Below are 21,810 nucleotides of genomic sequence, written 5' to 3' on the forward strand. Positions count from 1 at the left end.
AAACTGAATCAGGAAACCCTTTGATCTCTCCGAATTGAATAGTAATCCTCCAAATCGATTCAGAGAGATTCGGACACAGACACGACTTTAAATGTTTTTTCTATATACCCCAAGGTACCCAGCAGCTTGTGAATGCTGAGGTGGTGGGGTGGATGGAGCATCTCACAGGAATGCAGGAAGGTCCCCAGCACACTCAGCAGCAGACCCAGAAGTGGACCAGAAGCATTTCTGGTCCACTGGGGAGCGTGCTGTGCCCCGCTCCCCCATACCTCCCTGGCTCAGCAACTGGTGCCTCCTGGGTCTGGAGGAGCACCCAAAGTCTCCCTGCAGCCAACTGCCAAGCCAGGGAGGTAGCAGGGGGCACCCCCGTGTGCTCAGCAATGGACCTAGAGGTGGAATGGAAGTGTTTCTGGTACACTTCTGGGTCTGCTGCTGAGTGTGCTAGGGATCACCCCCACCATGCTCCTGTAGGATGCTCCATCCGCCCCACCATCTCAGCATTCATGAGCCACCTGGTACCTTGAGGTATGTAGAAAAAACATTTAAAGCTGTGTCTGTTTCTGAATCATTGAATCTTTCCAAATCTTTCCGAACCGATTTGGAGGGTTCCGATTTAATTTGGCGAGATTAAAGGGTCTCCTTATTCAATCTGGATTCTGAGATTTGGCCACTGAATCAGGCCAGATCGAATCAGTGACTGAAGCTTCGCACAGTCCTAGTAGTTACCCTAACACAATTTGGGTAACACTGCCCAGAGTTTACCTTTCTACATACCTTGAGGTATGTAGAAAAAAAAACTTTTAAAGCAGTCTATGGCCGAATCGCCGATTCTCTGAATCAGCATCGAATCTTCAAATTCAGATTTAGCCAAATCAAAATTGGGACAGTGATCTGAATCAACGAATTGAATTACTGTCCCCAGTTTGGGCTGAATCCGAATCAAATATGGTCTAATTTCACACACCACTGGTAGCTACAGTCTCCTCCTATGTAAAACAAACAATTTGAAGTTCTCCAGCATGCCAGGATGCAGTGCACCCAGCTTTTCCCCCATCCCACCCAGAGCAAGGATACAGCCCAGGTGTCTTGTCTCCTAGCCACGAGCCTGCTCATCCCACTCTAATTGCAAGTCACAGCTGTGCAGGCAAGAAATAGTATTAACTCTTAACATATGACTGCTCACAGCATGGTCTAAGCTTAACACTGCTTAACATTCCACAGATTTAGCATGGTATAAGTGCAACATGTAACTTCACACTTTCAGGATCTTCCTCTCAATAAAACTGCAAGTCCTTGCTCATTTCAGTGAGAAATCAAAGTGGCCCAGACCCTTAGCCTAGAGGTGGGCTTAAAACTGAAATCTCTGCCCTACACAAGTACTATCCTGTCCTACAGCAGTAATATTTTCAGTTTTGTTTTTGCTTAATTTAGGGAACAGAAAAAATTGAAGCACAGTAGAAAGTTATAAAAGGTCTTTATTCTAAATATTTTATTTTGTCATTTCCAATAGAAATTAAAACATATACATTTTCCTCAAACCAACAACCAAAAAAAAACTAAATTCACTTTGACTTTGTTTAATATTATTTGTATACCCCTGAGATCCTGACATGCTATCTGTAGTTTGTTGGTTGGTTGTTTCATAACGTAGTTCTCCTCTATGGCTTGGGCTGTCTGGTTTGACTTCATGAATTCTGGGTGCTGAGAAAGAAATTCTTGGATACTAGAAGTACACTGATATATCAGTGCCATATCAGTTCGGCACCAATAAAAGGAAAATTAACTTGACTGGCTATCAGCTTTTTTTGGCTGGCATAGCCAATAATGTCACTGATAAACATAATTTGCTTTCTGGCAGGGACCCCTGGATACTGCCTGCATGCTCACAGCCAAAGTATGCATGTGGCCAGAAATGCAGCTGGGCAGCATACAGAGCAGCACCCTGCAGGTAAGTCTGCAGAGGGAAAGTTGTGGGGGCCTCGATCTGCCCCCCACACCATGAGGGAGGGAGCAGGGCAGGGGCTGGGTGCACTACCAAGCCAGGGTGGTGAATGGGACCCAGGGCCAGGGCAAGAAGTGGGATGGAGCTGTGGGCAGCTCAGCCAGGGGGTGGGGGGGGGTGGGGAGGGGAGCCAGTCAGTTAGGCCCAGTCAATCAAGTAATTGATAGACTGGGCCTGACTCTATAGCAGGGGTGGGCAAAATACAGCCTGCAGACCACATTTGGCCCATGAGGCCATTGTACCCAGCCCACGGGGGCCCTAAAAAATGTAGAAAATTAAATATTCATCTGACCTTGGTTCCTGTCAAAAATGATAGGAACCAAGGGCAGTAGGACCCAGGTGGGCTCCCACAACAGCAGGGCCCGGCTGGCCTCGCCAAACCCAGCTGGAAGCCACAGCCAGGGCTTCTGGCCTGGAACCACATGGCTTCTCTGCATGAGAACTACAGGTAAGGGGGGAGGGGAGGACCCCGGGGCAAAAAGTGGCCCAGGGAAAAGCTGAGCACAGGAAGGGAGAAAGCAGCCTCCCACCTGACCTGTGGCTGGCACCTCATGCTACAGCTACTCGTAGCCCACATGGGGCTGCTTGTGCCTGATTCGGACAGCCCCAAGGGCTGTGAGTGGCCGCAGTGTGGGGTGCTGGCTATGGGGTGAGGGAGGGGCCACTTTTCTCTGGGCTACTTCCCAGCAAGGAAGAAAGCAGCCCCTCCCCCGCCCTGTGCTGCAGCCCATGCTGGGCTGTCCAGAGGAGGTACAGGCAGCCCCAGGCAGGCTGCAAGCAGCTGCAGCATGGGGCACCGGCCACAGGGGTTGCTTTTGCCACCCCTCCCCCCCATGCTCAGCACCACCTTGTAACCAAGGCCCACTGCCAGCCTGAGTCCTGTGCTGGCTCTGGCCTTGCCCATCAGGGCTGCACATGGCAACAGCAGCTGCGACCCTGCCACTAACCGCATCGGGCAGCATTTGCCACTGTTGCCTGTGGGCTGCCTAGTATGGAAGCTCTGGGCAGGCAGCAGCAGGCAACACTGTCCAGTGCGGCGAGTGGGGGGGCTACAGCTGCTGCCACCAACTGGTGAGCCCGGAGCCAGCTTGGAACCCAGGCTGGCAGCAGGGTCAGGTTACAAGCTGGTGCTGATCATGGGGAAAAAGCAGCCCCTCGCTTACCATATGGCCAGCGCCCTACGCTATAGCCACTTGCAGCCTGCGTGGGGCTCCCAGTGCCTGCTCCAGACAGCCCTGTGTGGGCTGTGAACATCTGCATCAGGGATCACTGGCCATGGGGCGGGCAAGGAGTTGCTTTTCCCCATGCTCAGCACCAGCTTCTTCCCCACCAGTGAGCAGGCATTCAGGGCTGTGTGCTGCCCCTTTCCTGTACCGTGGGGCTGAAGGGCACAGGTAGTGAGTGGGCAGGAAGCCAGTGGGAGCACACGGTGCACACCCATGTGCCAGGGCCAGCACCAGCAGGGCCCAGAGCAGGGTGGCAGAAACACAGGGTCCCAGCCGGCAGGGGCTCTATGGAGCTGGGCCAACTCCCCCTTCTCCCGGCTGGTGCAGCCCAGACCCCTGCCAGCCTATGCCCTGCTTTGGGTCCCACCGGTGCTGGCCCTGGGACATTGGTCCCAAGATGGTGACCAGGGGGCGGGGCACCTGTCAAGGGGCAGGGCTACCCATGTAGCCCTTGACAGCCTGCCAAAACTGGGTAAGTGCCCCTCTGCCCAAAATAACTGCTCTATAGGGAACGGAGGTGGCTGCTGAGCAGTTGTGTCCCTCTGCAGCACACTGCCTGCCAATAATTCCCTCATTTGCAGAGGGGAGTACAAACCTGTGTACACCCAGGCTACACTTATTTGATAAGCTTTAGCTCAAATGCCCCTGCTGTCATTTTTGTGTGCCAGGATGCTGATCCCTTCCATGAGACACCTGCAGCTCTGTCTGCTCCCCACTCCTTGCTCCAGCCTTGGTGTTCCATTCACCACCCTGGCTGGGCAGTGCCCCCAACCCCTGCCCCACTCCCTCCCTCACCATGGGTGCCCACCATTTGCCACCCTCCCACATACTTTCCGCTTCACTTACCCGAAGGGAGCTGCTCTTCATGCTGCCCGGGTGTGCTCCTCTAAATTGGTTATTAAATTGGTATCAACTGTATTGGCAATGTATAGGGGGTACACATGCACCCCCTGAGATTGGCTATGCCCCCCCTGAAATTGGCCACTGCTGCCAGCAGTGTGTGCTGGTGATCGCTTCTAGCCACACACACCCCCACACATACACACTGCCAACGGCATCTGCAGGTGGTCACTGATCACCGCTCAGTGCTCACCCCCCCCCCCGCCCCCACTGCCAAGACCGCTGTGGCCACCTGCAGGCAGTCCCTGCTCAGCCATCCCTTGCTGCCAACATTACTACAGCCACCTGCAAGCAGTCCACGATCACCATCACCACGCCTCCACTGCTGACTCTACCTGCGGGCGGTCACCATGCCCCACAAGCCTTAGGAGGCAGGAGTCATTCATGATAGGTCAATATGTCTAGTGAATAATTGACTATCAGTATCGGCCAGGAAAATCTTTATTGGTGCACCCTTATTAGATACCAAAATATTTCAGTAGGCACACATGCACAGATATGATCCCAGAACAGGGAAAAGAAGAGCTTACTTGAGTTTGAGATTTTGGGTTCCTTTGAAATATGTTAAGTTGTCTAATGTATCAACTTAAAATTGGATGCAAGCCCAAAGGGGACAATTATATGCAAATCAAAAACCTGAAGTTGTAGTTTGACATCACTCAGACACAATAGAGGCTGGGAGAAAGATGTCAAAAGATGAAGCCACTGATCACTGGAGTTTGATCATTGGATCAAAAAGATCTGTTCTAAGACTGTTTTAAGATGCTTTGGAAGTCTGCACTAGGTTTGCTACCAGCATAGCCAACCTGCCAGTGACATGACTTCCCAGTGAAGATTGTTTAAAAGAATACAGGCAGTGATATTCTGAATATGTCAGAGCTCTTATTTGAAAGAACCTGTGCCACTTTCAAGTTGTTTAACCCTCTGGTGGCTACTTATAGCCAAAAGAGGAGAGTTAATAAACCATGAGGAAGATTAGTTATGCTGAAATGAACAAATTCCACGCTTTCCCTCAAAAAGAATAAAGCATTCTTTTAGACATGGTTTCAAACAGTTTTCCCAGGAACAAGCCCAGAAGCAATCTTAATATAGATATTTGATATAGGAAACAAGAAAAGTAACATACCCAGGATTTTCATCTAGTGGTTGTTTAAGTATCATATAGAGAGAAGTGAAAAACTTGTAAAAATGGCATTTATCATATGTATTACACTAATTACCAGAAATGTCAGTTATTCTCTGATCCTACTAAAGTACTACATAAGGTTTATTCTTTTAATGGTAAATTGAATATGGAATCTATCTGAACATGACCAGTGTTTATTACCTGAACTAGTATACTCATAAACCTGACCAGATGCTAAACAAGAAAAGGATAATTCGTATCCTGCTGTATTTAAGATATGCTAACAGGCTAACAAGTGTTTAATTAATTTCTCAAGTATAAATATTAAGGCTGTGTGAAGCTTCAGTCCCTGATTCAATTCGGTGAAGATTTGGCCCAATTCAGTGGCTGAATCTCCAAATCCAAATCAAATCCCCCTGCAGCCAACCACCAAACCATGGGAGCTGGGGGGGGTGGGGGGACCCAGTGCTTACTCTAGCAGACCCCCAGATGGACTGGAAGTACTTCTGGTCCACTTCCGGGTTCGCCACTGAGGACGTGAAGGCCTCCCACCACCCCCTTGTGGGATGCTCCATGAGCCCCAGCATCATAGCGATCATGAGTCATTCCTGCTACCTCAAGATATGTAGAGAAAACTTTTAAAAGCCATGTCTATGTCCAAATCACTGATTCTCTGAATCAGCATTGAATCTTCAGATCTGGTGGAATCAAATCAGGGACAGTGATCCAAATCAACAAATCAAATCATTGTCCCTGATTCGGGCTGAATCCAAATTGAATAGGTCCCCCTTAGCACACCCCTAATAAAAATATATTTATTCAATAGTTTTCCCACTATGCATTTTAACATATACTAAGCTAAAAACATTTACAGAATATTCTTGATTTTATTACAATCTTCTCTATATACTTTCAGGAAACTGGTTTACTACATGTTTTCCTTAGGTTCTGAGTATCAGGCAGCTAACTTTGCTGCCCTAAGATGTAGGGGAAATAATGCTGACCATACACAGTTGACCCACAGGAATATGATTAATCATTCAGCTCTGTAAACTTAGGGAAAAGAGTAGTTTGAGAGGCTACCCTCAAGCCTAACTAAGTGTAGCCTGCATACACTAAATCATCCTTCTTCCTTTTTAGTCAACTTTGTTACTCATATTGAAATCCATTCAGTGATGGAATTTAAGACTTTCCTTTTCCAAAACCATTAAGGGTAGTAGTATCATTATCAAAACAAAGACCCATCTTCTTAGATTAATGGAAATGTTAACAGCTCTCTCTGCATATAAAAACTATATCTTGAATGCGGATCCAGAAAGGAGGACACAAGTAATTGAAATGAAGGGCTATAGACAACTGAAAGATACTGTATTCAGTTTATAGGACATATCAAATCAGAGACAAGATTACTGATGCTGTTGGAAAATATATGACCCTCATTGGCAGTTCTGAGAAACTAAACATAATGAGACATCCTTATTTTGTCACCCTTCCAAGGAAAAGTAAACAGAAGGAGAAAAAAGGCTGACCGAGGAAAAACACTGATAGACAACATTACTAAATGGACAAGAAAGGCCAAAATAGACCTTCTTTATTTGGTCAAAGACCATCAGTGATTAAGTGAGGTCATAGGCAGCCTATTATGATGGTGCCCTATGACTTTGAAGGTGATGGGAACCTGAAAGAATGACTTGTCAATAGGGTTAATCACCAACCTTTTTTTTCTTGCAAAGACAGAATACCTCTTCAGCTTCCAAAGCATGCAGGTAATATTTGGCAATTAGAAGTTGCAACTGGGGAAAAGTCTTTAATTAACGATCAGTAGTGATGTCTAGAGGACTGCTGGCAGTCATAAAAAACCTGCAATATTAATAGATTTCATTCCACTCAGCTTCTGTTAAAAGAGTAATTGAGGCATAGTAAGCATGTGAGGGAAAAGGAAGCAAGAAAAGAGACCATAGCTTGACTTACTGAAAAATAGAAAAGTATGGACTGATTATAATGAGTCTCTTCCCTCTGGAAGCTTCTCCACTTCTGAGCTATGATAAAGAATCTATCATTATCCATTTCAATAGCTATAAAGAGAGATTGCTTTGGTTCCCATGACCAGGTTCACTTCCAGCCATGACTTCAGTCGTCTACTGTAACCTGTGTTAGGACTTGGAGAGTATAAGCCATGATCCAGCAAAGCACTCTAACTTATATCAACCTAAAACACATGCTTCTGTCTCACTGAGTTAATCTCAAGCCTAAGTCTCAGTGAAGTATTTTGCTGCTTCTGGGCTTCATTTAGTGTTGCATATTTTCACTAATAGTTATCCATTGCAATACTGTCTTGGACAGTGGTTTTCAAACTTTTTTTTTCCATGGACCACTTGAAAATTGCTGAGCATCTCACCGGACCATTAATAAACCTTTTTTTGTTCTACAAATCAAAACACACAACTCATATTTTAATATCAGTAGTCTTAACTTACAAGTACAGATTTTCTCAATTGTTCTGCAACCTTTCTGTGGGCCACCTGAGCGGAACTCGCAGACCAGTGGTGGTCCGCAGACCACAGTTTGAGAATCTCTGGTCTAGGAGGATTGAAAGAGTTCAAGGAAGCCAATCTTCAGGCTCCTGTGATGCAATAATTCAGTGGGAGTGAGGTAACTGGCTGATGTGGTCCAGATGTAAAAGTTCAACATTGCAAGTTTATTTTATTCAAATCTTATCCAATTTAAAAAGGATTGATACTTGTATTAGAAAGCAAGGTACTGCATGTGTGTGGGGAGGAAGCAAAATTAAAATACATACTAATACTACACTCAAAATGTAGTTAAAATATGCAATTACACAGCAAGCTCTCACACTTATTCCATCCCCAAAGATTTTCTTGCTGAACCTAGAATCTTGACTTTCATGCAACAGTTTTTTTTCCAGACAAACATAATATGGCCAGTGACTGGACAGGTTTGATATGACTGCTGGCCAAATGTGTGTTGGAAGACATCTATCTTTAGAGGTAATAGATTTTACTAACAAGAAAAATAAACTCAGTGCTCTAAATAGACCAAAGTTTCCTCTCCTTTAAAGTGGTGCAAATCCCAAGCTAATTTCCTGGAAGCCTCTGAATTTAGGCTTTAATAATGACACCAGCAACTTACCGTTTCTTTGGAGATAAGCAACACTTAACTGATGACTACCTTATCTTCTTGAGGCCTGTTTTTCTTCTCAATAGAATTGTTAAAGTGGAAAATTCAAAATAAGCTGAAGAATGCTAACATTTGGAAGAAATTATCAGAGTAAATTTCCTCATTTGAGTTGAGTTAACTGCACTTCACCATATGCACAAAAAGGGAAATAAGCCCACACTGTTAACAGTTGCCTTCCTCAGAGTTCAAGGCATGGAAATGTCCCTGGGATGGTTTTGGACAGAAGTCTTTGTAATAACAGATGTTTTCATGCTGTCATTTTTTCATATCATTAAAAGCTCTCATGGATGCCAGAAGTGTTGAGAAAATGGTGTCCAGCATATCTATGAGTATATGGGATGCGACAGTAAAGAGGACTAACTGTAAACCCTATAATTTAAATGTGCTCAATGCTTTACATGCAAATGGAGAAATGTTAATAGTGTTAAGGTAATGCCAAAAGCACATTAGTAATTGCTATGTGTGGTACTAACCAGCCTTGTATTGTGGTGGAAATGAATGCCATTATAATGTTAATCCCTGGCTGTAACAATTCACAATAAAAAGCAGCTGCTTCATTCTGAGATGTTTCATTCTGCCTTTGAATTATTCTCAGGACTACAGCAAGTCAGTTTCACTTTTTAATCAATGAGCAATTAGTTGGGGCAAGTATGTATTTTCTCCTGAACTTCTACCCCAAACCAGCAAACAACCAAGTATCTTATTCACATTCACCAAAACATAAACATCTAAAGTATTAAAACAAATTTCAAATACATTCCCGTCAGACAGACATGTTTTTCCAACAGAACCTACATTTTGTGAAATACTGAAAGCTTAGCAGCTTTGAAACAGTTCTGCATTTAGGTGACATAGTATAGAACCTAGGGCTGCTGATTTAGTAGGTGGTTCTCTCCCTCCCCCAATTAATATCCTACAATTCTATAAGAGGCAACCTACTGGTGGTGGCAATGGGCTATCTTTATAGCAGGTGTAAAACCAAATTCACTCGGACCACTTTGTATCCATGAAAGAGCCCACAATAGTTATTGCAAGGAGAGGGTGATAAATAATGATGATGTTCTGATGAAATTTCAACTCAGTTGCATTTGTATAGCATGGTTTGGATAGGGATGACCCTGCCTCAGTCAGGGGGTGCAACTAGATGACCTATAGAGGTTCCTTCCAGCCCTACTTCTTGATGATTTCTATGAAGTAATACTACTAATTATTAGTACTGTAGTGTAATTAGAGGCCCTTAAGGCACATTAGGGGCCATTGTGCTAAGCACTATGCTCAAGTAATGAAATGAGAATCCTAGCTTGCAATCTGAGGATAGCACATATCAGGGGATATAACAAAGGACAGAAAGAACAAGCCAAGAGAAAAAATTATTATTCATTTAATAAGTAACCACCATACATCATCTGACCATCAATTAAATGTTTTTTCCTGCTGTATGTGGAGAACATACAGCCACATATCTTATGTCATTAGAATGAAACACTACCCACTACTTACCTCAATGCCTTCAAGAAATAAATGCACAGAGAAAGGAGAACTTATTCAAATACAGTTCACATGAGAAGAAAGTGATGCTGGTGGCAAAGGGAATCACTTCCCTGCTAAACAACTCACTGACAGACTGAATCTACCCAAGATGCTGATGGGCTTCTTAAAAACCTATTTGTTCAAACCAGCCCTACTAAACACTATACGTTAAAAAGGTGTTGTTGTAAGTCTAAATCAGGAAATAAAAGTTTATTGCAAACACATTTAGCTGCTCAGCTACTGTCCTGGGTTATGCTGATCAAATTGAAAAAAAAACTCTGGCTTCACAGATGGACTTGAAGACCTTGACACAAAATTAAAACCCTGATTTTTACCTCAGCATCAACTTGGTTGCCAGCATTATGAGCACAATGTTCTCACCACAAGTTCAGAAGTCAAATAATTGATATTCTATGCAAGTCTGAGTAGGGATCACAGTCTGACTGGGGAGTCAGTTTTGAAGAGGTAAATTCTTACTAAAGCCTGGTTCCAAATGAAAAAACTAATACTGCCTCATGTGCATCAAATCAATACAAAATTTCATGTGTAAATTTAATCCACATAAAAAATACTTACTTCAAAATTACACAACCAGTACCAGCAGGAGGTGCTGTCCAGAAAACTTGAATGCGTGTTCTCCTTCTTGGAGTACTCTCAGTAACAGCAACAGGACAATTACTCATGAACTGCGTTTCTTCTTCATCTATAATCTAAAAAATATATAAGATTTCTTATATAGACAATACCTAGAGAACATTTTATTATCTCATAAATAAAAATTGTATTTAAGTGCATCTTTTTAGATTACTAGTCTTTTTTTTTTTTTTTACAAGTTGGGGTGTCACAGTCTTTTAACCTACTAAGAAAATAAAGAACTAAAAGAAAAGCTGAAGTTCTAGGTTAAGTGAAATTGCTTCTTTCTGAATATGGCTGAATATGTAAGGGTGGGTTGACTTCTTAAATTGCAGCTTCACACAAATGTTTAAAGAGGTAACAATAAAATATGAAACATCCTTCCAGTATTTATCAATGAAACATATTCTATACCATAGTTCTTTTTTTAATCAAACTTTCAAGTACATCTAATTTTTTTTTATTTTTATGTTCTACAGAACCAGTGGGTACATCCACACATGCAAGCACCATGCGGCTGCAGATCCAAGGGGGAGGATGCCATCACAGGTGGCAGCCCCCACTGCCAGATTGCAGCAGTGGGTAGAGGGTGCAGGAGCCACTCTAGATTTGGCCTGCTTCAGGGGTAGTGTCCCCACATACCAACTGGTTGGGCCTCAGCTCAACTCCTGAGGGCAAGTAACCATGAGCAGCTCACCAGGACAGTTTTTATACAGCTGGGGTAGGGCACTGACATATCAGTGCTGCTCAGTGCCCCACATCCTGGTAAGTGAAGGGGGCAGAGGCAGCTCTGATTTCTCTAAGACGAAAAAAACAAACGTAAATGCCAAAGCGTATAGATATTTAGAATGCATTTTATTATGATGATAGAGGCACTGGCAGGCTTCCAAACTGCTTTAAAATTGTAAATATATCAATAAAACATTGCCCAACTGATCCCTTTCTGTATAGCAGCATTCCATTTTAATTGTGGAAGAACACAGTTTTTGGGTATTTTAATGACAGAATTGGGGGGGGGGGGGGGGTTGGTAATTAGGGAATTTTCAATTTTTATACAGAAAACACTTGTCTCTGCTAGTGAGACAAGTGGTGGGTCCTGGGCAGAGGAGCCTGGGCAGGAGACCCAGCTGGAGCGCAGATGAGGTGGTTGACCTCCTGGTCATTTGGGGACAGGAGGATACACGTCAACAGTTCAATGCAGGCCACTGCAAAGAACACATCTTCTGGGCAAAAGCTGCCCAGACTGGCAGAGCAGGGACACCAGACGACATAACAGTAGTGCTACCTGAAAGCCAGCTCTGCAGCCACAGCCACTTCTGGCATCTGGCTCAGAAGTGCTGGCAGCTCTACTGCAGTACTTGTACCACAGCCCAGGTGGCCACGTGGTCCAGGTCTGGGTCTGGCAAGTGTGCATCCATGGGGCTGCAGGTCCAAGGGGGCAGATGCTGCCACAGGTGGCAGCAGCCCCCACTGCTAAACTGCTGCAGTGGGTACAGGGTGCAGGGGCCACTCCAGGTTAGGGCTGCTTCAGCAGTGCAGCTGGTACAAGGGTCTAGTGTCCCCAAATACCAAGCAGCTGGGCCACACAAGCGCCCCCCCCCACCTCTTCCCCCACCCAAACACCACAAATCTCACACACTGCATGCCTAGCCACCAGACTGGGCAAGACAGGACCTGCTGGTGGGAGCCATGACTGCAGGCACAACTGCCACACTGCAGTCCTGCCCCATGACTACGCCGGTAGTGGGACATGGAGCCCCAGCTGATGGAGGCTCTTGGTCCCAATAACCACCAGGCCAACTCTTGCTGTCACCTAGGATCCCAGCACCACATGCAGAAGCCACATGCCCTTGGGCCAGGCCAGGTACTGCCTCCATGTGTCCTGCACACCATCGGGCTGGCCTGGCCTAAGGGTGCGCAGCATCTGCATGCAGTGCCGGGACCCTATGTGACAGCAAAAACCAGCCTGGTTCTACCAGAGGATGTGCCAGCAGGCCAGGCCCATGTCCTGTGGCAAATGCACCTGCCAGGGGTCTCAACCAGGAACAGGGATAAGTGCTCTGACAGCTGCTGCTGGGGTGGGGGGGGAACTGTGCACCATGTAGGGGGAACCCACCCATCTCAAGCAGCCCCCTACCCCCATACAGTCCCTCCACCCACAGTCCCACCCATCCCCACACACACAGTCCCCCCCACTCCCAAGTCCCCCGACTCCCACGTCCTTAGTTACCTGGGGCAGAGCCTGGGTCAATCCATTGCTGCAGTCTCACCCCACTCCTATTTGCTCCAGTACACTGGGGCAGTAGGGGCATGAGGCAGCCATAGAGATGCTCTGGCCAGGTGCCAGAGCATCTCCTTGGAGGGACCAGCTTCCGGTTGCCTCTGGTCATGCTCCAGGAGCATACCCTGTGATGCCTGTTTCCTGCATGGTTTTTTTTTTTTCTTTTTATACTGGGATTTCCCAGTACCAAATTTAGAGCCCACACTGCAAATATGTAGTACAGGAAACATTTTTTCGTTCTTAGTGTGCCTCTTGCAGCATCTGAAAATGCTTTCAGGTGCTGCAGCAACAGGCATGTGCTCACTCGTCTGAATGTGGCTAGTAAGATTAAAATCTTATTCCCATTCATAAAACAGTTTCATAGCATATCTCCATATGTGAGGCAATTTGCATACATTCTTTCTTCATGTAGTTGCCAATCAGTTCACAAATGGAAAGAGAATAAAAAAGTTATGAAATTGTTACTCTGAATACTTGAACCAATGGATGTATTAAACTGATGAACAGTATAGACTAAATTAGAGTCTGTGGCCATATCCACACATGGTGTGGACATTTGGTTGCCTAGGGACAACTAACAGTGGTGCACCTTGTGCTGCTTGGGCTAGTTGTCCCTGGGGAATGCCCATGCCACATGCCCTCTGGCACATGGCAAGTTACCCCAGGGGTGATAGGAGAGGCTGGCACACTGGACTGGCCCCAACAGCCTTACCTGGGGTCCTGGGGCCCTTCTGGAGCTACAAAGGCAGTGATTCTGCTGCATGGAGCCTGGCCAGCAGCCGCAGCTATGACCGGCTTTTATTTCCTCCAGCATGCTGGAGCAGCTGGGACATGCAGCAGGCATAGAGAAGCTCTGGTCAGGTGTTAAAGCATCTCGTTGGAGGACCCAGGCTCCAGATGCTTTGGAGCACACTCTAAGAACATGCCCTGCGCTGTTATTTTCTGGCGCGTTTACTTTTGATACCTGGATTTCCCACTATCAAACTTAGTCAGCACTGCAAACATTTTTCATTTGTGATGCATCTCCTGCAACATCTCAGACTGCTATGAGATGCCACAGGCAAGTGCTCACTCATGTGGATGCAGACTCTGAGACTATGATTTTGGCTCAAAGATGCCTGCACAAATAGAATTCTCTTCACTATTTTTGGCTGCATCTACACGTGACGCTGACCGTGTAGATGTTACTATACGGTAATTTAATACTTTATAAACAAATGTATTTTTGGGACACTACTGCACAATAGCCTGATACTACTGTGCAGGAATGCTGTATCACATTTTTTGCCATTTGATGCTACAGGTTTTAATTTTAGACCTGTGTTTGAACAAATGCAAAAACATCAAAGAGGACAGAGGTGAAACTGGGAAAGTCTGTTTCTGTTTGGAAACAGAAAAATGCTATAATTTAATATTTTGACTTGAAAATCATAAAATGACTGACATTAACTTGAGGAAGCACTGACTGCCTCTAAACTGGAACCAGTTTCAGTTACTGAGATGTAATATTAGCCTTTTGGTAAACTTTTTTGATTTCAAGTTTATAAGACTCAAAACTTCAGTGGTTTTAGCTGTTGTTATTTTTTTACTCATTAGAAATAAGGCAATGATATTGAACAAAAAACAGAAAAGCACTGTTATGGATTAGACATTCATTTGTTTAATAGAGGTAGCTCTCTCACTGAAGCATGACTATTTCAATTACTTATGCATTAGGTTTATATATTACCTATAAATTTTGCTAGGCTAGTCAGATACATGTCTCACCAATTTGAATTAACATGAGGTATGCAAGTCTTTAAAATTAATTCACTCATATCATATACCATACAGGTTTATGGTATTTTCATCGTTAATTTATAACAACTTTATCATAACAATTTTGCTGTGTAAATGTTTTTTATTTCTCAACTGAACAGGTACAATATTTAAATGACGAAACAACATTTATTCATTTACTAGTTATTACTTAAAAACTATAAGTTTGAATAGTCTGGGTTTTTGCTGAAATTCCAGGTATTTTAAAAATTTTTATAGGAATATAAAAAAAAGGCAAGTAGAAATCCGTATGCCCTGAAACATAAAATAATAGAGGCTGCTTTACAGTTTGGCATTGAGGAGGTAAATTTAAACAAGTGTTGTTTCTTTAACTATCTATGATTGATGGTCTTTCCTTCTGTAACATCATAATATTGCTGGGTTTATAAATCACTGTGGAGTGTAGAATGTCACGTTCTAGAAGACCAGGCCTATTTAGCCAAGCAGGCAATGCATTACCTCAGCTCCTTAGAACCATAACTCGAGACAAAACCCTTAGGCAAAACTAAACCAACCCTCTGTTTTCCTACTTTTATTTCCTTTGCTTCTTCAATGCCCTGGGAAATGAAAACCACCCTATATATAATAGTGAAACAAGCTGAAAAATAAGAAAAGCTTAAATGTTTACCAAGAAAAGCTGGTGTTAGGTAACCACGGAGAAAAGCATGACACTATTAGCTGATATTGTATACAGTATTATCCTTAGCATTATGAAAAGCATAACAATTCTGGTTCTAACCTAGCCCCAGTTATATACCACCACACATTCTTCATTCAATCAAAACTCCCACTGAAATAAACTACTTGAGGATTCAAAAGCAAGTCAGGGTATCATAACCTGGCCCTGAGTTATACAACACACATTTCTGAGAGGTAGGCCAATAAATATTATCATCTTGAATTTGCAGATAGGAAAAGTAAGACAAACAACTGCACAGTTATTACTGCATAGTCATTTAGCATTTGTATAAACAAACTAAACAGCTTCGGGTGACACTGACTGTTCCGTAGCTTGTTACTACTGTGCAACAGCGTCACATCTCGCTTCCTGCCACACAGTGCTACTGCGCAGTAGTAACAAGCTACTGTGTGTCGGGGAACAGGGCCCTGAGGTCACGGTGGGCCGAGGGTTTCAGTACGGAACAGGCGGGATTAGCGGCGAGGAGTCTGAGTGGTACGGGACTCGTGCGGTTTCAAAAGATGGATTTTTATTTACTCACGCTTCTGCAGCGTAGGCAGAGAAGCTTGCTTCAGTTACAGTTAGATAACGAATGACAAAGGGGTCTGTTGGTCCACGGGGTTCTCGAGCTGAGCCCTTGCTTTCTAGCCAAAGCTAGGTGTGGCTGCCCAACTCGATAGTCCCAGGGCTGGTCAACAGCTTATGAACGGGAGAACGAACAATGAAACTGTAATGAAAGTCTAACGTGGACAAAACGAGTGGTCGATGAAATGCCGAGGTCGATGTGGAGCGATGCCAGGGTCGGTGCCAGAGCGAGGTAACGATGTCACGGTCGGTGGTGGTTGTAGGGTCGGGTCAATGGGGCTCGTGGTCGGTGGTCAATGAGAGAAATCGGTTTGGTAGCCAGAAGATCAATACAGAATAATCAAATAGAAGACAAATAGGAATCGATTGCAAAACCGCAGTTGTGAGGAGACCAGTGGGCTGACAGCCCTCCTGAGAAGAAGTCCCTGTCAGGTCAGCCTCTGCTCTCTGGACAGATCTCTCCCTGCGAGACAGTCTCTGCCAAGGCAGTATCTCTTCGCAGGTTGAGCGTGGTCTCCCCCCTGTCTCTCTGGTCTCTCCCCCTCCCCCGGGTGAGGGACTCACAAGTCTTTTTAGGCAACCAGGTAGCCAATCAGGCTACTTTGTTCTTAGAAATTTCTAGTCTAATTACATCATAAGAGTTTGACTGACAAGCCAGATAGTTGGCAGATTTGAGCATGTGCGTTGTCAGAAACTAGGTCAGATTTGATTTACATGCCCTGAGGTCACACCAGGGGCACATGCTGGGCACGCTGTGGAATTTTCCACAGGCCTTGTCTGCTTGTCTGCGCATGATCAAACTTAACTCTTGTGTTACCAGCATGCACCTAAAATTTGGTCTGGACACTGCGTAGTCAGCATCTTGTGTACATGAACCCACAGAGTGAAAGAATTGTAATATGGACCCATGTGTCTTGATCACTCAATAACTTGTAAAATCCCATTGCTGGTTATTTGGGGAACACCTACATGTTTTCATTAAAAATAAAATTAAGAGAAGACAAGAAATGTCCTTCTCCTTTCCTCTCAAAATCCATTTTTATCTACTTGAACCAAAATATAATTCTTTTTTTAAATGAAGGAAACTGTAGGTAAGGTCTTTTCACCTTCCTTCCATCCCTACAACCACTAAACTCTCTTACCATTTCCCTCTTTTCCTCTCCCACTGATTGAGTATTGAGTTCATGAAAGCTTGTGCTCTATTATTTAGTCTATAAAGTGTGTCTCTACTAGGGCTGTGCAAAGCTTCGGCAGCCAATTTGATTCAGAGGAGATTCAGCCTGATTTGGCAGCCGAATCTCTGAATCTGAATTGAAATCATGAGACCCATTAATCTCTCCAAATTGAATCAGAAGCCTCCAAATGGATTCAGAGAGATTCGAAGATTTGGCCATAGACTGTACAAGCAGGCACTAGGTAGTACCAGCAGGAGCAGGTGGGGGAGCAGCCAGGTGAGCCCTGGCTTGAGCCAGCAGCCCCAGGAGAAGATGCGGCTCATCCGGCTGCTTCTCCAGCTGCCCCCCCACCAGGGTGAGGCAGGAAGTGCTGGCAGGCCCAGGAGAAGCTGCGGGTGCTGGAGGAAATGACTGGGGAGCTGGAGGATCAAACCAGGAACTGGGGAAAAATCAAACTGGGAACTGGCGGGAAGCCCCTGTTCATTCCCCCAGGCTCCAATCATTCCCCCTCAGCTTCTCCTGGGGCTGCCAGCACTGCCTGCCTCACCCCAGCAGGGGGGCAGGCAGGGGAGCAGCCAGACAAGCTGCAGCTTCTCCCAGGGCTGCCAGCTCAAGCTGGGGCTCATTCAGCTGCTTCCGCCAGCACTGCCTGACTGCATAGTCTATGGTCAAATAAGATTTGGCACTGAATACATTCAGATTTGGATTCAACCGAATTGAATTGAGACAGTGATTTGAATCACCAAATTGAATCACTGTTCCATCAAATCCAAAGAGAATACTTTCTGCTTCACACAGGCCTAGTATCCACCTGGTCTTCTGCCTGACTGGAGATTAACTTGGCTAACTAGATCCCTCAGCCACCATTCTCCCAACAAAGGAAATAAAAGAGAAAAAAAAAAGGATGATAAATCAGAAATAGGGACACAACGAGAGTTTGAAGAGTGATAAGTAGGTATGAGAAAAAGGTATTTTTTAGAAGCAGCGAAGAAGCACAAGGAATGAGCTAACCCTCAGAAGGATTTTAAGAACCAAAAAAAAAGATTCAAAGAGCCTTTGGGGGGATGACAGATCAAGGCCCCCAGGGGTGATGGAGGGAGTGGGGCTATGGCTGGGGCCTCAATCTTCCCTGCCCCCTTCCCAGCCCTTTCCCCTCCTCCCTACCCACCCCAGGGACAGGGGGTAGATCTTGACTTCCTTTTAAATTCCAAAAGGTGATCTCCAACTTAAAAGGGCTGGAGACAACTGCATTAAGGAAAGAACCTCCTTACCTAGGTTTCAAGTCAAGTTTTAAAGGAGATCTTATCTTACTTAATCTTAGCTGTTATCTGGCTAGGCAGCAGCTCTGCAGAGAAGGACCTGGGGGTTACAGTGGACAATAAGCTGAATATGAGCCAACAGTGTGCCCTTGTTGCAAAAAAGGCTAGCGGCATTTCGGGCTGCATTGGTAGGAGCGCTGCCAGCAGATCAAGGGAAGTGATTATTCCCCTCTATTCAGCGCTGGAGAATCCATATCTGGAGCACTGTGTTCAGTTTTGCCCCTCCCCCCCCACTACAGAAAGGATGTGGCCAAATTGGAGGGAGGAAGTCCAGAGGGCAGCAACAAAAATGGTAAGGGGGCTGGGGCACGTGACTTAGGAGAAGAGGCTGAGGAAACTAGGCTTATTTAGACTAGAAAAGAGAACACTGACAGGGGATTTAATAGAAGCCTTCAACTACCTGAAGAGGGGTTTGAAAGAGGTTGGAGCTAGAGTGTTCTCAGTGGTGGCAGATGCCAGAACAAAGAGCAATGGTCTTAAGTTGCAGCAAGGGAAGTTTAGGTTAGATATTAGGAAGAACTTTCTCACAAGAAGGATAGCAAAACACTGGAACAGGTTACCCAGAGAGGTTGTGGAATCTCCATCCTTGGAGGTCTTTAAGATCTGGCCAGACACAGCCTTGGCTGGAATGATCTAGTTGGGGATGGTCCTGCTTTGAGGAGGGGGTTGGATAAAATAACTTCCTGAGGTCGCTTCCAACCCTAATTTTCTATGATTCTTATCTTAGGCTCATCTGCAGATGGACTATTCAGCAAGAACCATATTTTAAGGCTGAATAGCAAAGATTCTGAGATAAACCCAGATTTGTATACTCTGACTTAGCTAAAATATTAAAAAGCTGATGAAATAATGTTAGACAAGATAAGAAACAGTTCCCAATAGGTGCCACTATAATTAATATTCATATGCCTATGAACTTTAAGCAACCTTAGCAAGACCTCCAACCTAGTTTTTTTTTTCCCCATTCCGTCTTTCTTGAATTTTCTAAAATGGCTCACACCTTGTGATGCCAAAGCTTAAACATTTACTTGGACCCTTCTTCTCTTGCCTCAACTTTGGTCAAGCACACGCAAGGAAATTCTATACCATATCATCATTAAGTAACTTAATGCCTACTAAAAGTCTACAGGGAGGTGTTTTGTTGCATGATGTCCGAGGATGAAGGAAGAAAAAAAAATCAGGACATTTGAAGGGAAAGTAAGGAAGGGAGACAGAGGACGCATATACACATCACCCTATGGTGACACAGCAATGCACTACATTAGCACAAGGTGCACTACGGCCACATAGCAATCGCATGGGTCTACAGGCAATTGCCAGGTATGTCACTGTAGCAGCACGCTCCCCAGATACAGTGCACTGCTACAGCGACATAGCAGGAAAATCTAAGTGTGCACTATGCTTTAGTACTTCCAAAAGGATTCGGATTCCAAAAGGAAGTACTAAAGCACAGCGCTATTGCAACATTGCCATATGGTGACGTGGAGAAGGGATGTGTCTAAGAGTAGGTCTTCATAGACAGTTATCCTGGACTCTTACTTGGGTTCTAGTCTAACCTCTTAAAATAGACACATATAAAAATCTCTAAATCTAGTTTGGGATTGCTTTAAGATCTGGCTAGCTACCTCTAGCTGGGAATATAGGTTAACATGTGGACTCCAGTTTATAGTGGACTGGAACCCACCAACTTTATAGTGAGGACAGAGGCTAAGACACTAACACCATTAATCCTCTGGTGTCCTTCTCCTGTTTACCATGGGAGAACAGACAAGTGTGTTCACAAACAACTGGAAAGAAAACCTAGATCACCTCCAACGTATATGGATTAGGCTAGAAAAAGTGACTCAGTAACACAGGGGCTTTGTTGTAGATATGCTGACACCTCACCTCAATCACCCCAATTAAATATGCAGTGAAGACAAATCTTAAAAGAGTCTGAGACACTGTCTGGCAAAAGGTAGAAGGGGGATACTTGGGGCGGGAAAGAGGGAGACAGCTCTGTGAGGGAAATTTTTGACACGGAATATGGACAAATAAGGAGGACTATGGAAGGAATGAAATAGCAATCTCTCCTCCTTGCTGCAAGTCAAGAAGAGGCATCTCCCAACACTTCCTGAGAACCCTAAAACATATTTTTGATAAGTATCTTAACTAATGCAAGCTTATTAACCAGGGTTCTAAAATTTAAAGTTTTTTTTATATTATCCAAAAACATGTCACTACATGTTCTTCAGTTGTCACTGGTTTCTATTTTGCTTTCACTCATTTTGCAGCACTTAATAGCAAAACTTCTTTTGATTTATGGTAGAACCAAGCAAAACTACATGAGAAGTCTTAGTTTTTCTCAACTTTCAGTAATACTAGCAAAAATGACAAGATATGCAACTGTCATCAGTCAGCTGTCATGTTTTCTGCTAAGATAATACATCTTAACTGGAGAACATGGACGAGGAAACTGCATTATCTTTCACAAAAGAACAATGGAACAAAGATCAATGCTGGAAACTTTCTACATCTTTAAAGCTATGTCTTTGAACCAAGATTAATTAATTAAGTAGATTTTCAATTTATTCTTCAGAAATACAGACATATATAAGAATTGTGTTAAAATGCAAAGCTGCTTCTCAGACTGTTCTTAAAAAGGATGGAGTTTCTGAAAAACTGTAAACACTGTAGATAACAGTAGTTCCATCTTCTCTAAGCTTGCTGCAAATCACCATTTCAGATTCAGATAGTTACTGCAACATGGTGATTTTGTATGGTTTAAAGAAAATAAAAACTTTAAAGAATAGCCTCAACCCAAAATGTGTGCGATGAAATAATTACAGGGAAGTGTAAATACTTTAAGACCCACAGGATGAGAGTTAGTCAGAAATTACAGGTGAGCCCTTTTCCTGTATTACTGATCCCAAATGCAGGTTAGTTTATGTGCAAAAGGTATATTTACTAGGTTCTGTTCCTTGGCAGCCTACATGAAACAAACTGATGTTCTCTGTTTAGTTTCTACAAGCATTCACACTCCAGAATGCCAGAACTACTACACGGTGCAGACATACATAACAAATGAACTGTTCCAAAATGTCACTGATTAGAAACCAATTCATAATTATTACAGGACTGGTAGACAGATGACATGGACACACAATACTTAGACTGGTTGAAATGTGCTTCAGACCTGAAAATGGACAAAACTTGCCAACCAATTAAACAAATTTAAAGCCACCTTTAATGTACCTGGGCAGAAAGAAATCAAGTACTCTTTTGACCTAGTTCATTGTGAATTGATTTACCACCATGTGGGGCCAGCAAGCATTCCATGACACTAGTCTGGGCAATCC

At 44.2% G+C, this 21,810-nt stretch overlaps 1 protein-coding gene across 2 annotated transcripts in view; it reads right to left on the minus strand.

The window, feature by feature from the left end:
* Positions 1-21,810, minus strand: part of SPON1 (spondin 1) — a 365,717-nt gene that overhangs the window by 294,242 nt on the left and 49,665 nt on the right. For both annotated transcript variants that reach the window (XM_019551432.1, XM_019551431.1), the window contains exon 3: positions 10,559-10,692. In XM_019551432.1, coding sequence (XP_019406977.1) covers positions 10,559-10,692 — 134 coding nt within the window. The remainder of the gene's footprint in view (positions 1-10,558; positions 10,693-21,810) is intronic.

The sequence above is a fragment of the Crocodylus porosus genome, unplaced genomic scaffold (genome assembly GCF_001723895.1).
Source record: "Crocodylus porosus isolate Cpor-Errol unplaced genomic scaffold, CroPor_comp1, whole genome shotgun sequence".
Taxonomy (NCBI): Eukaryota; Metazoa; Chordata; order Crocodylia; family Crocodylidae; genus Crocodylus; species Crocodylus porosus.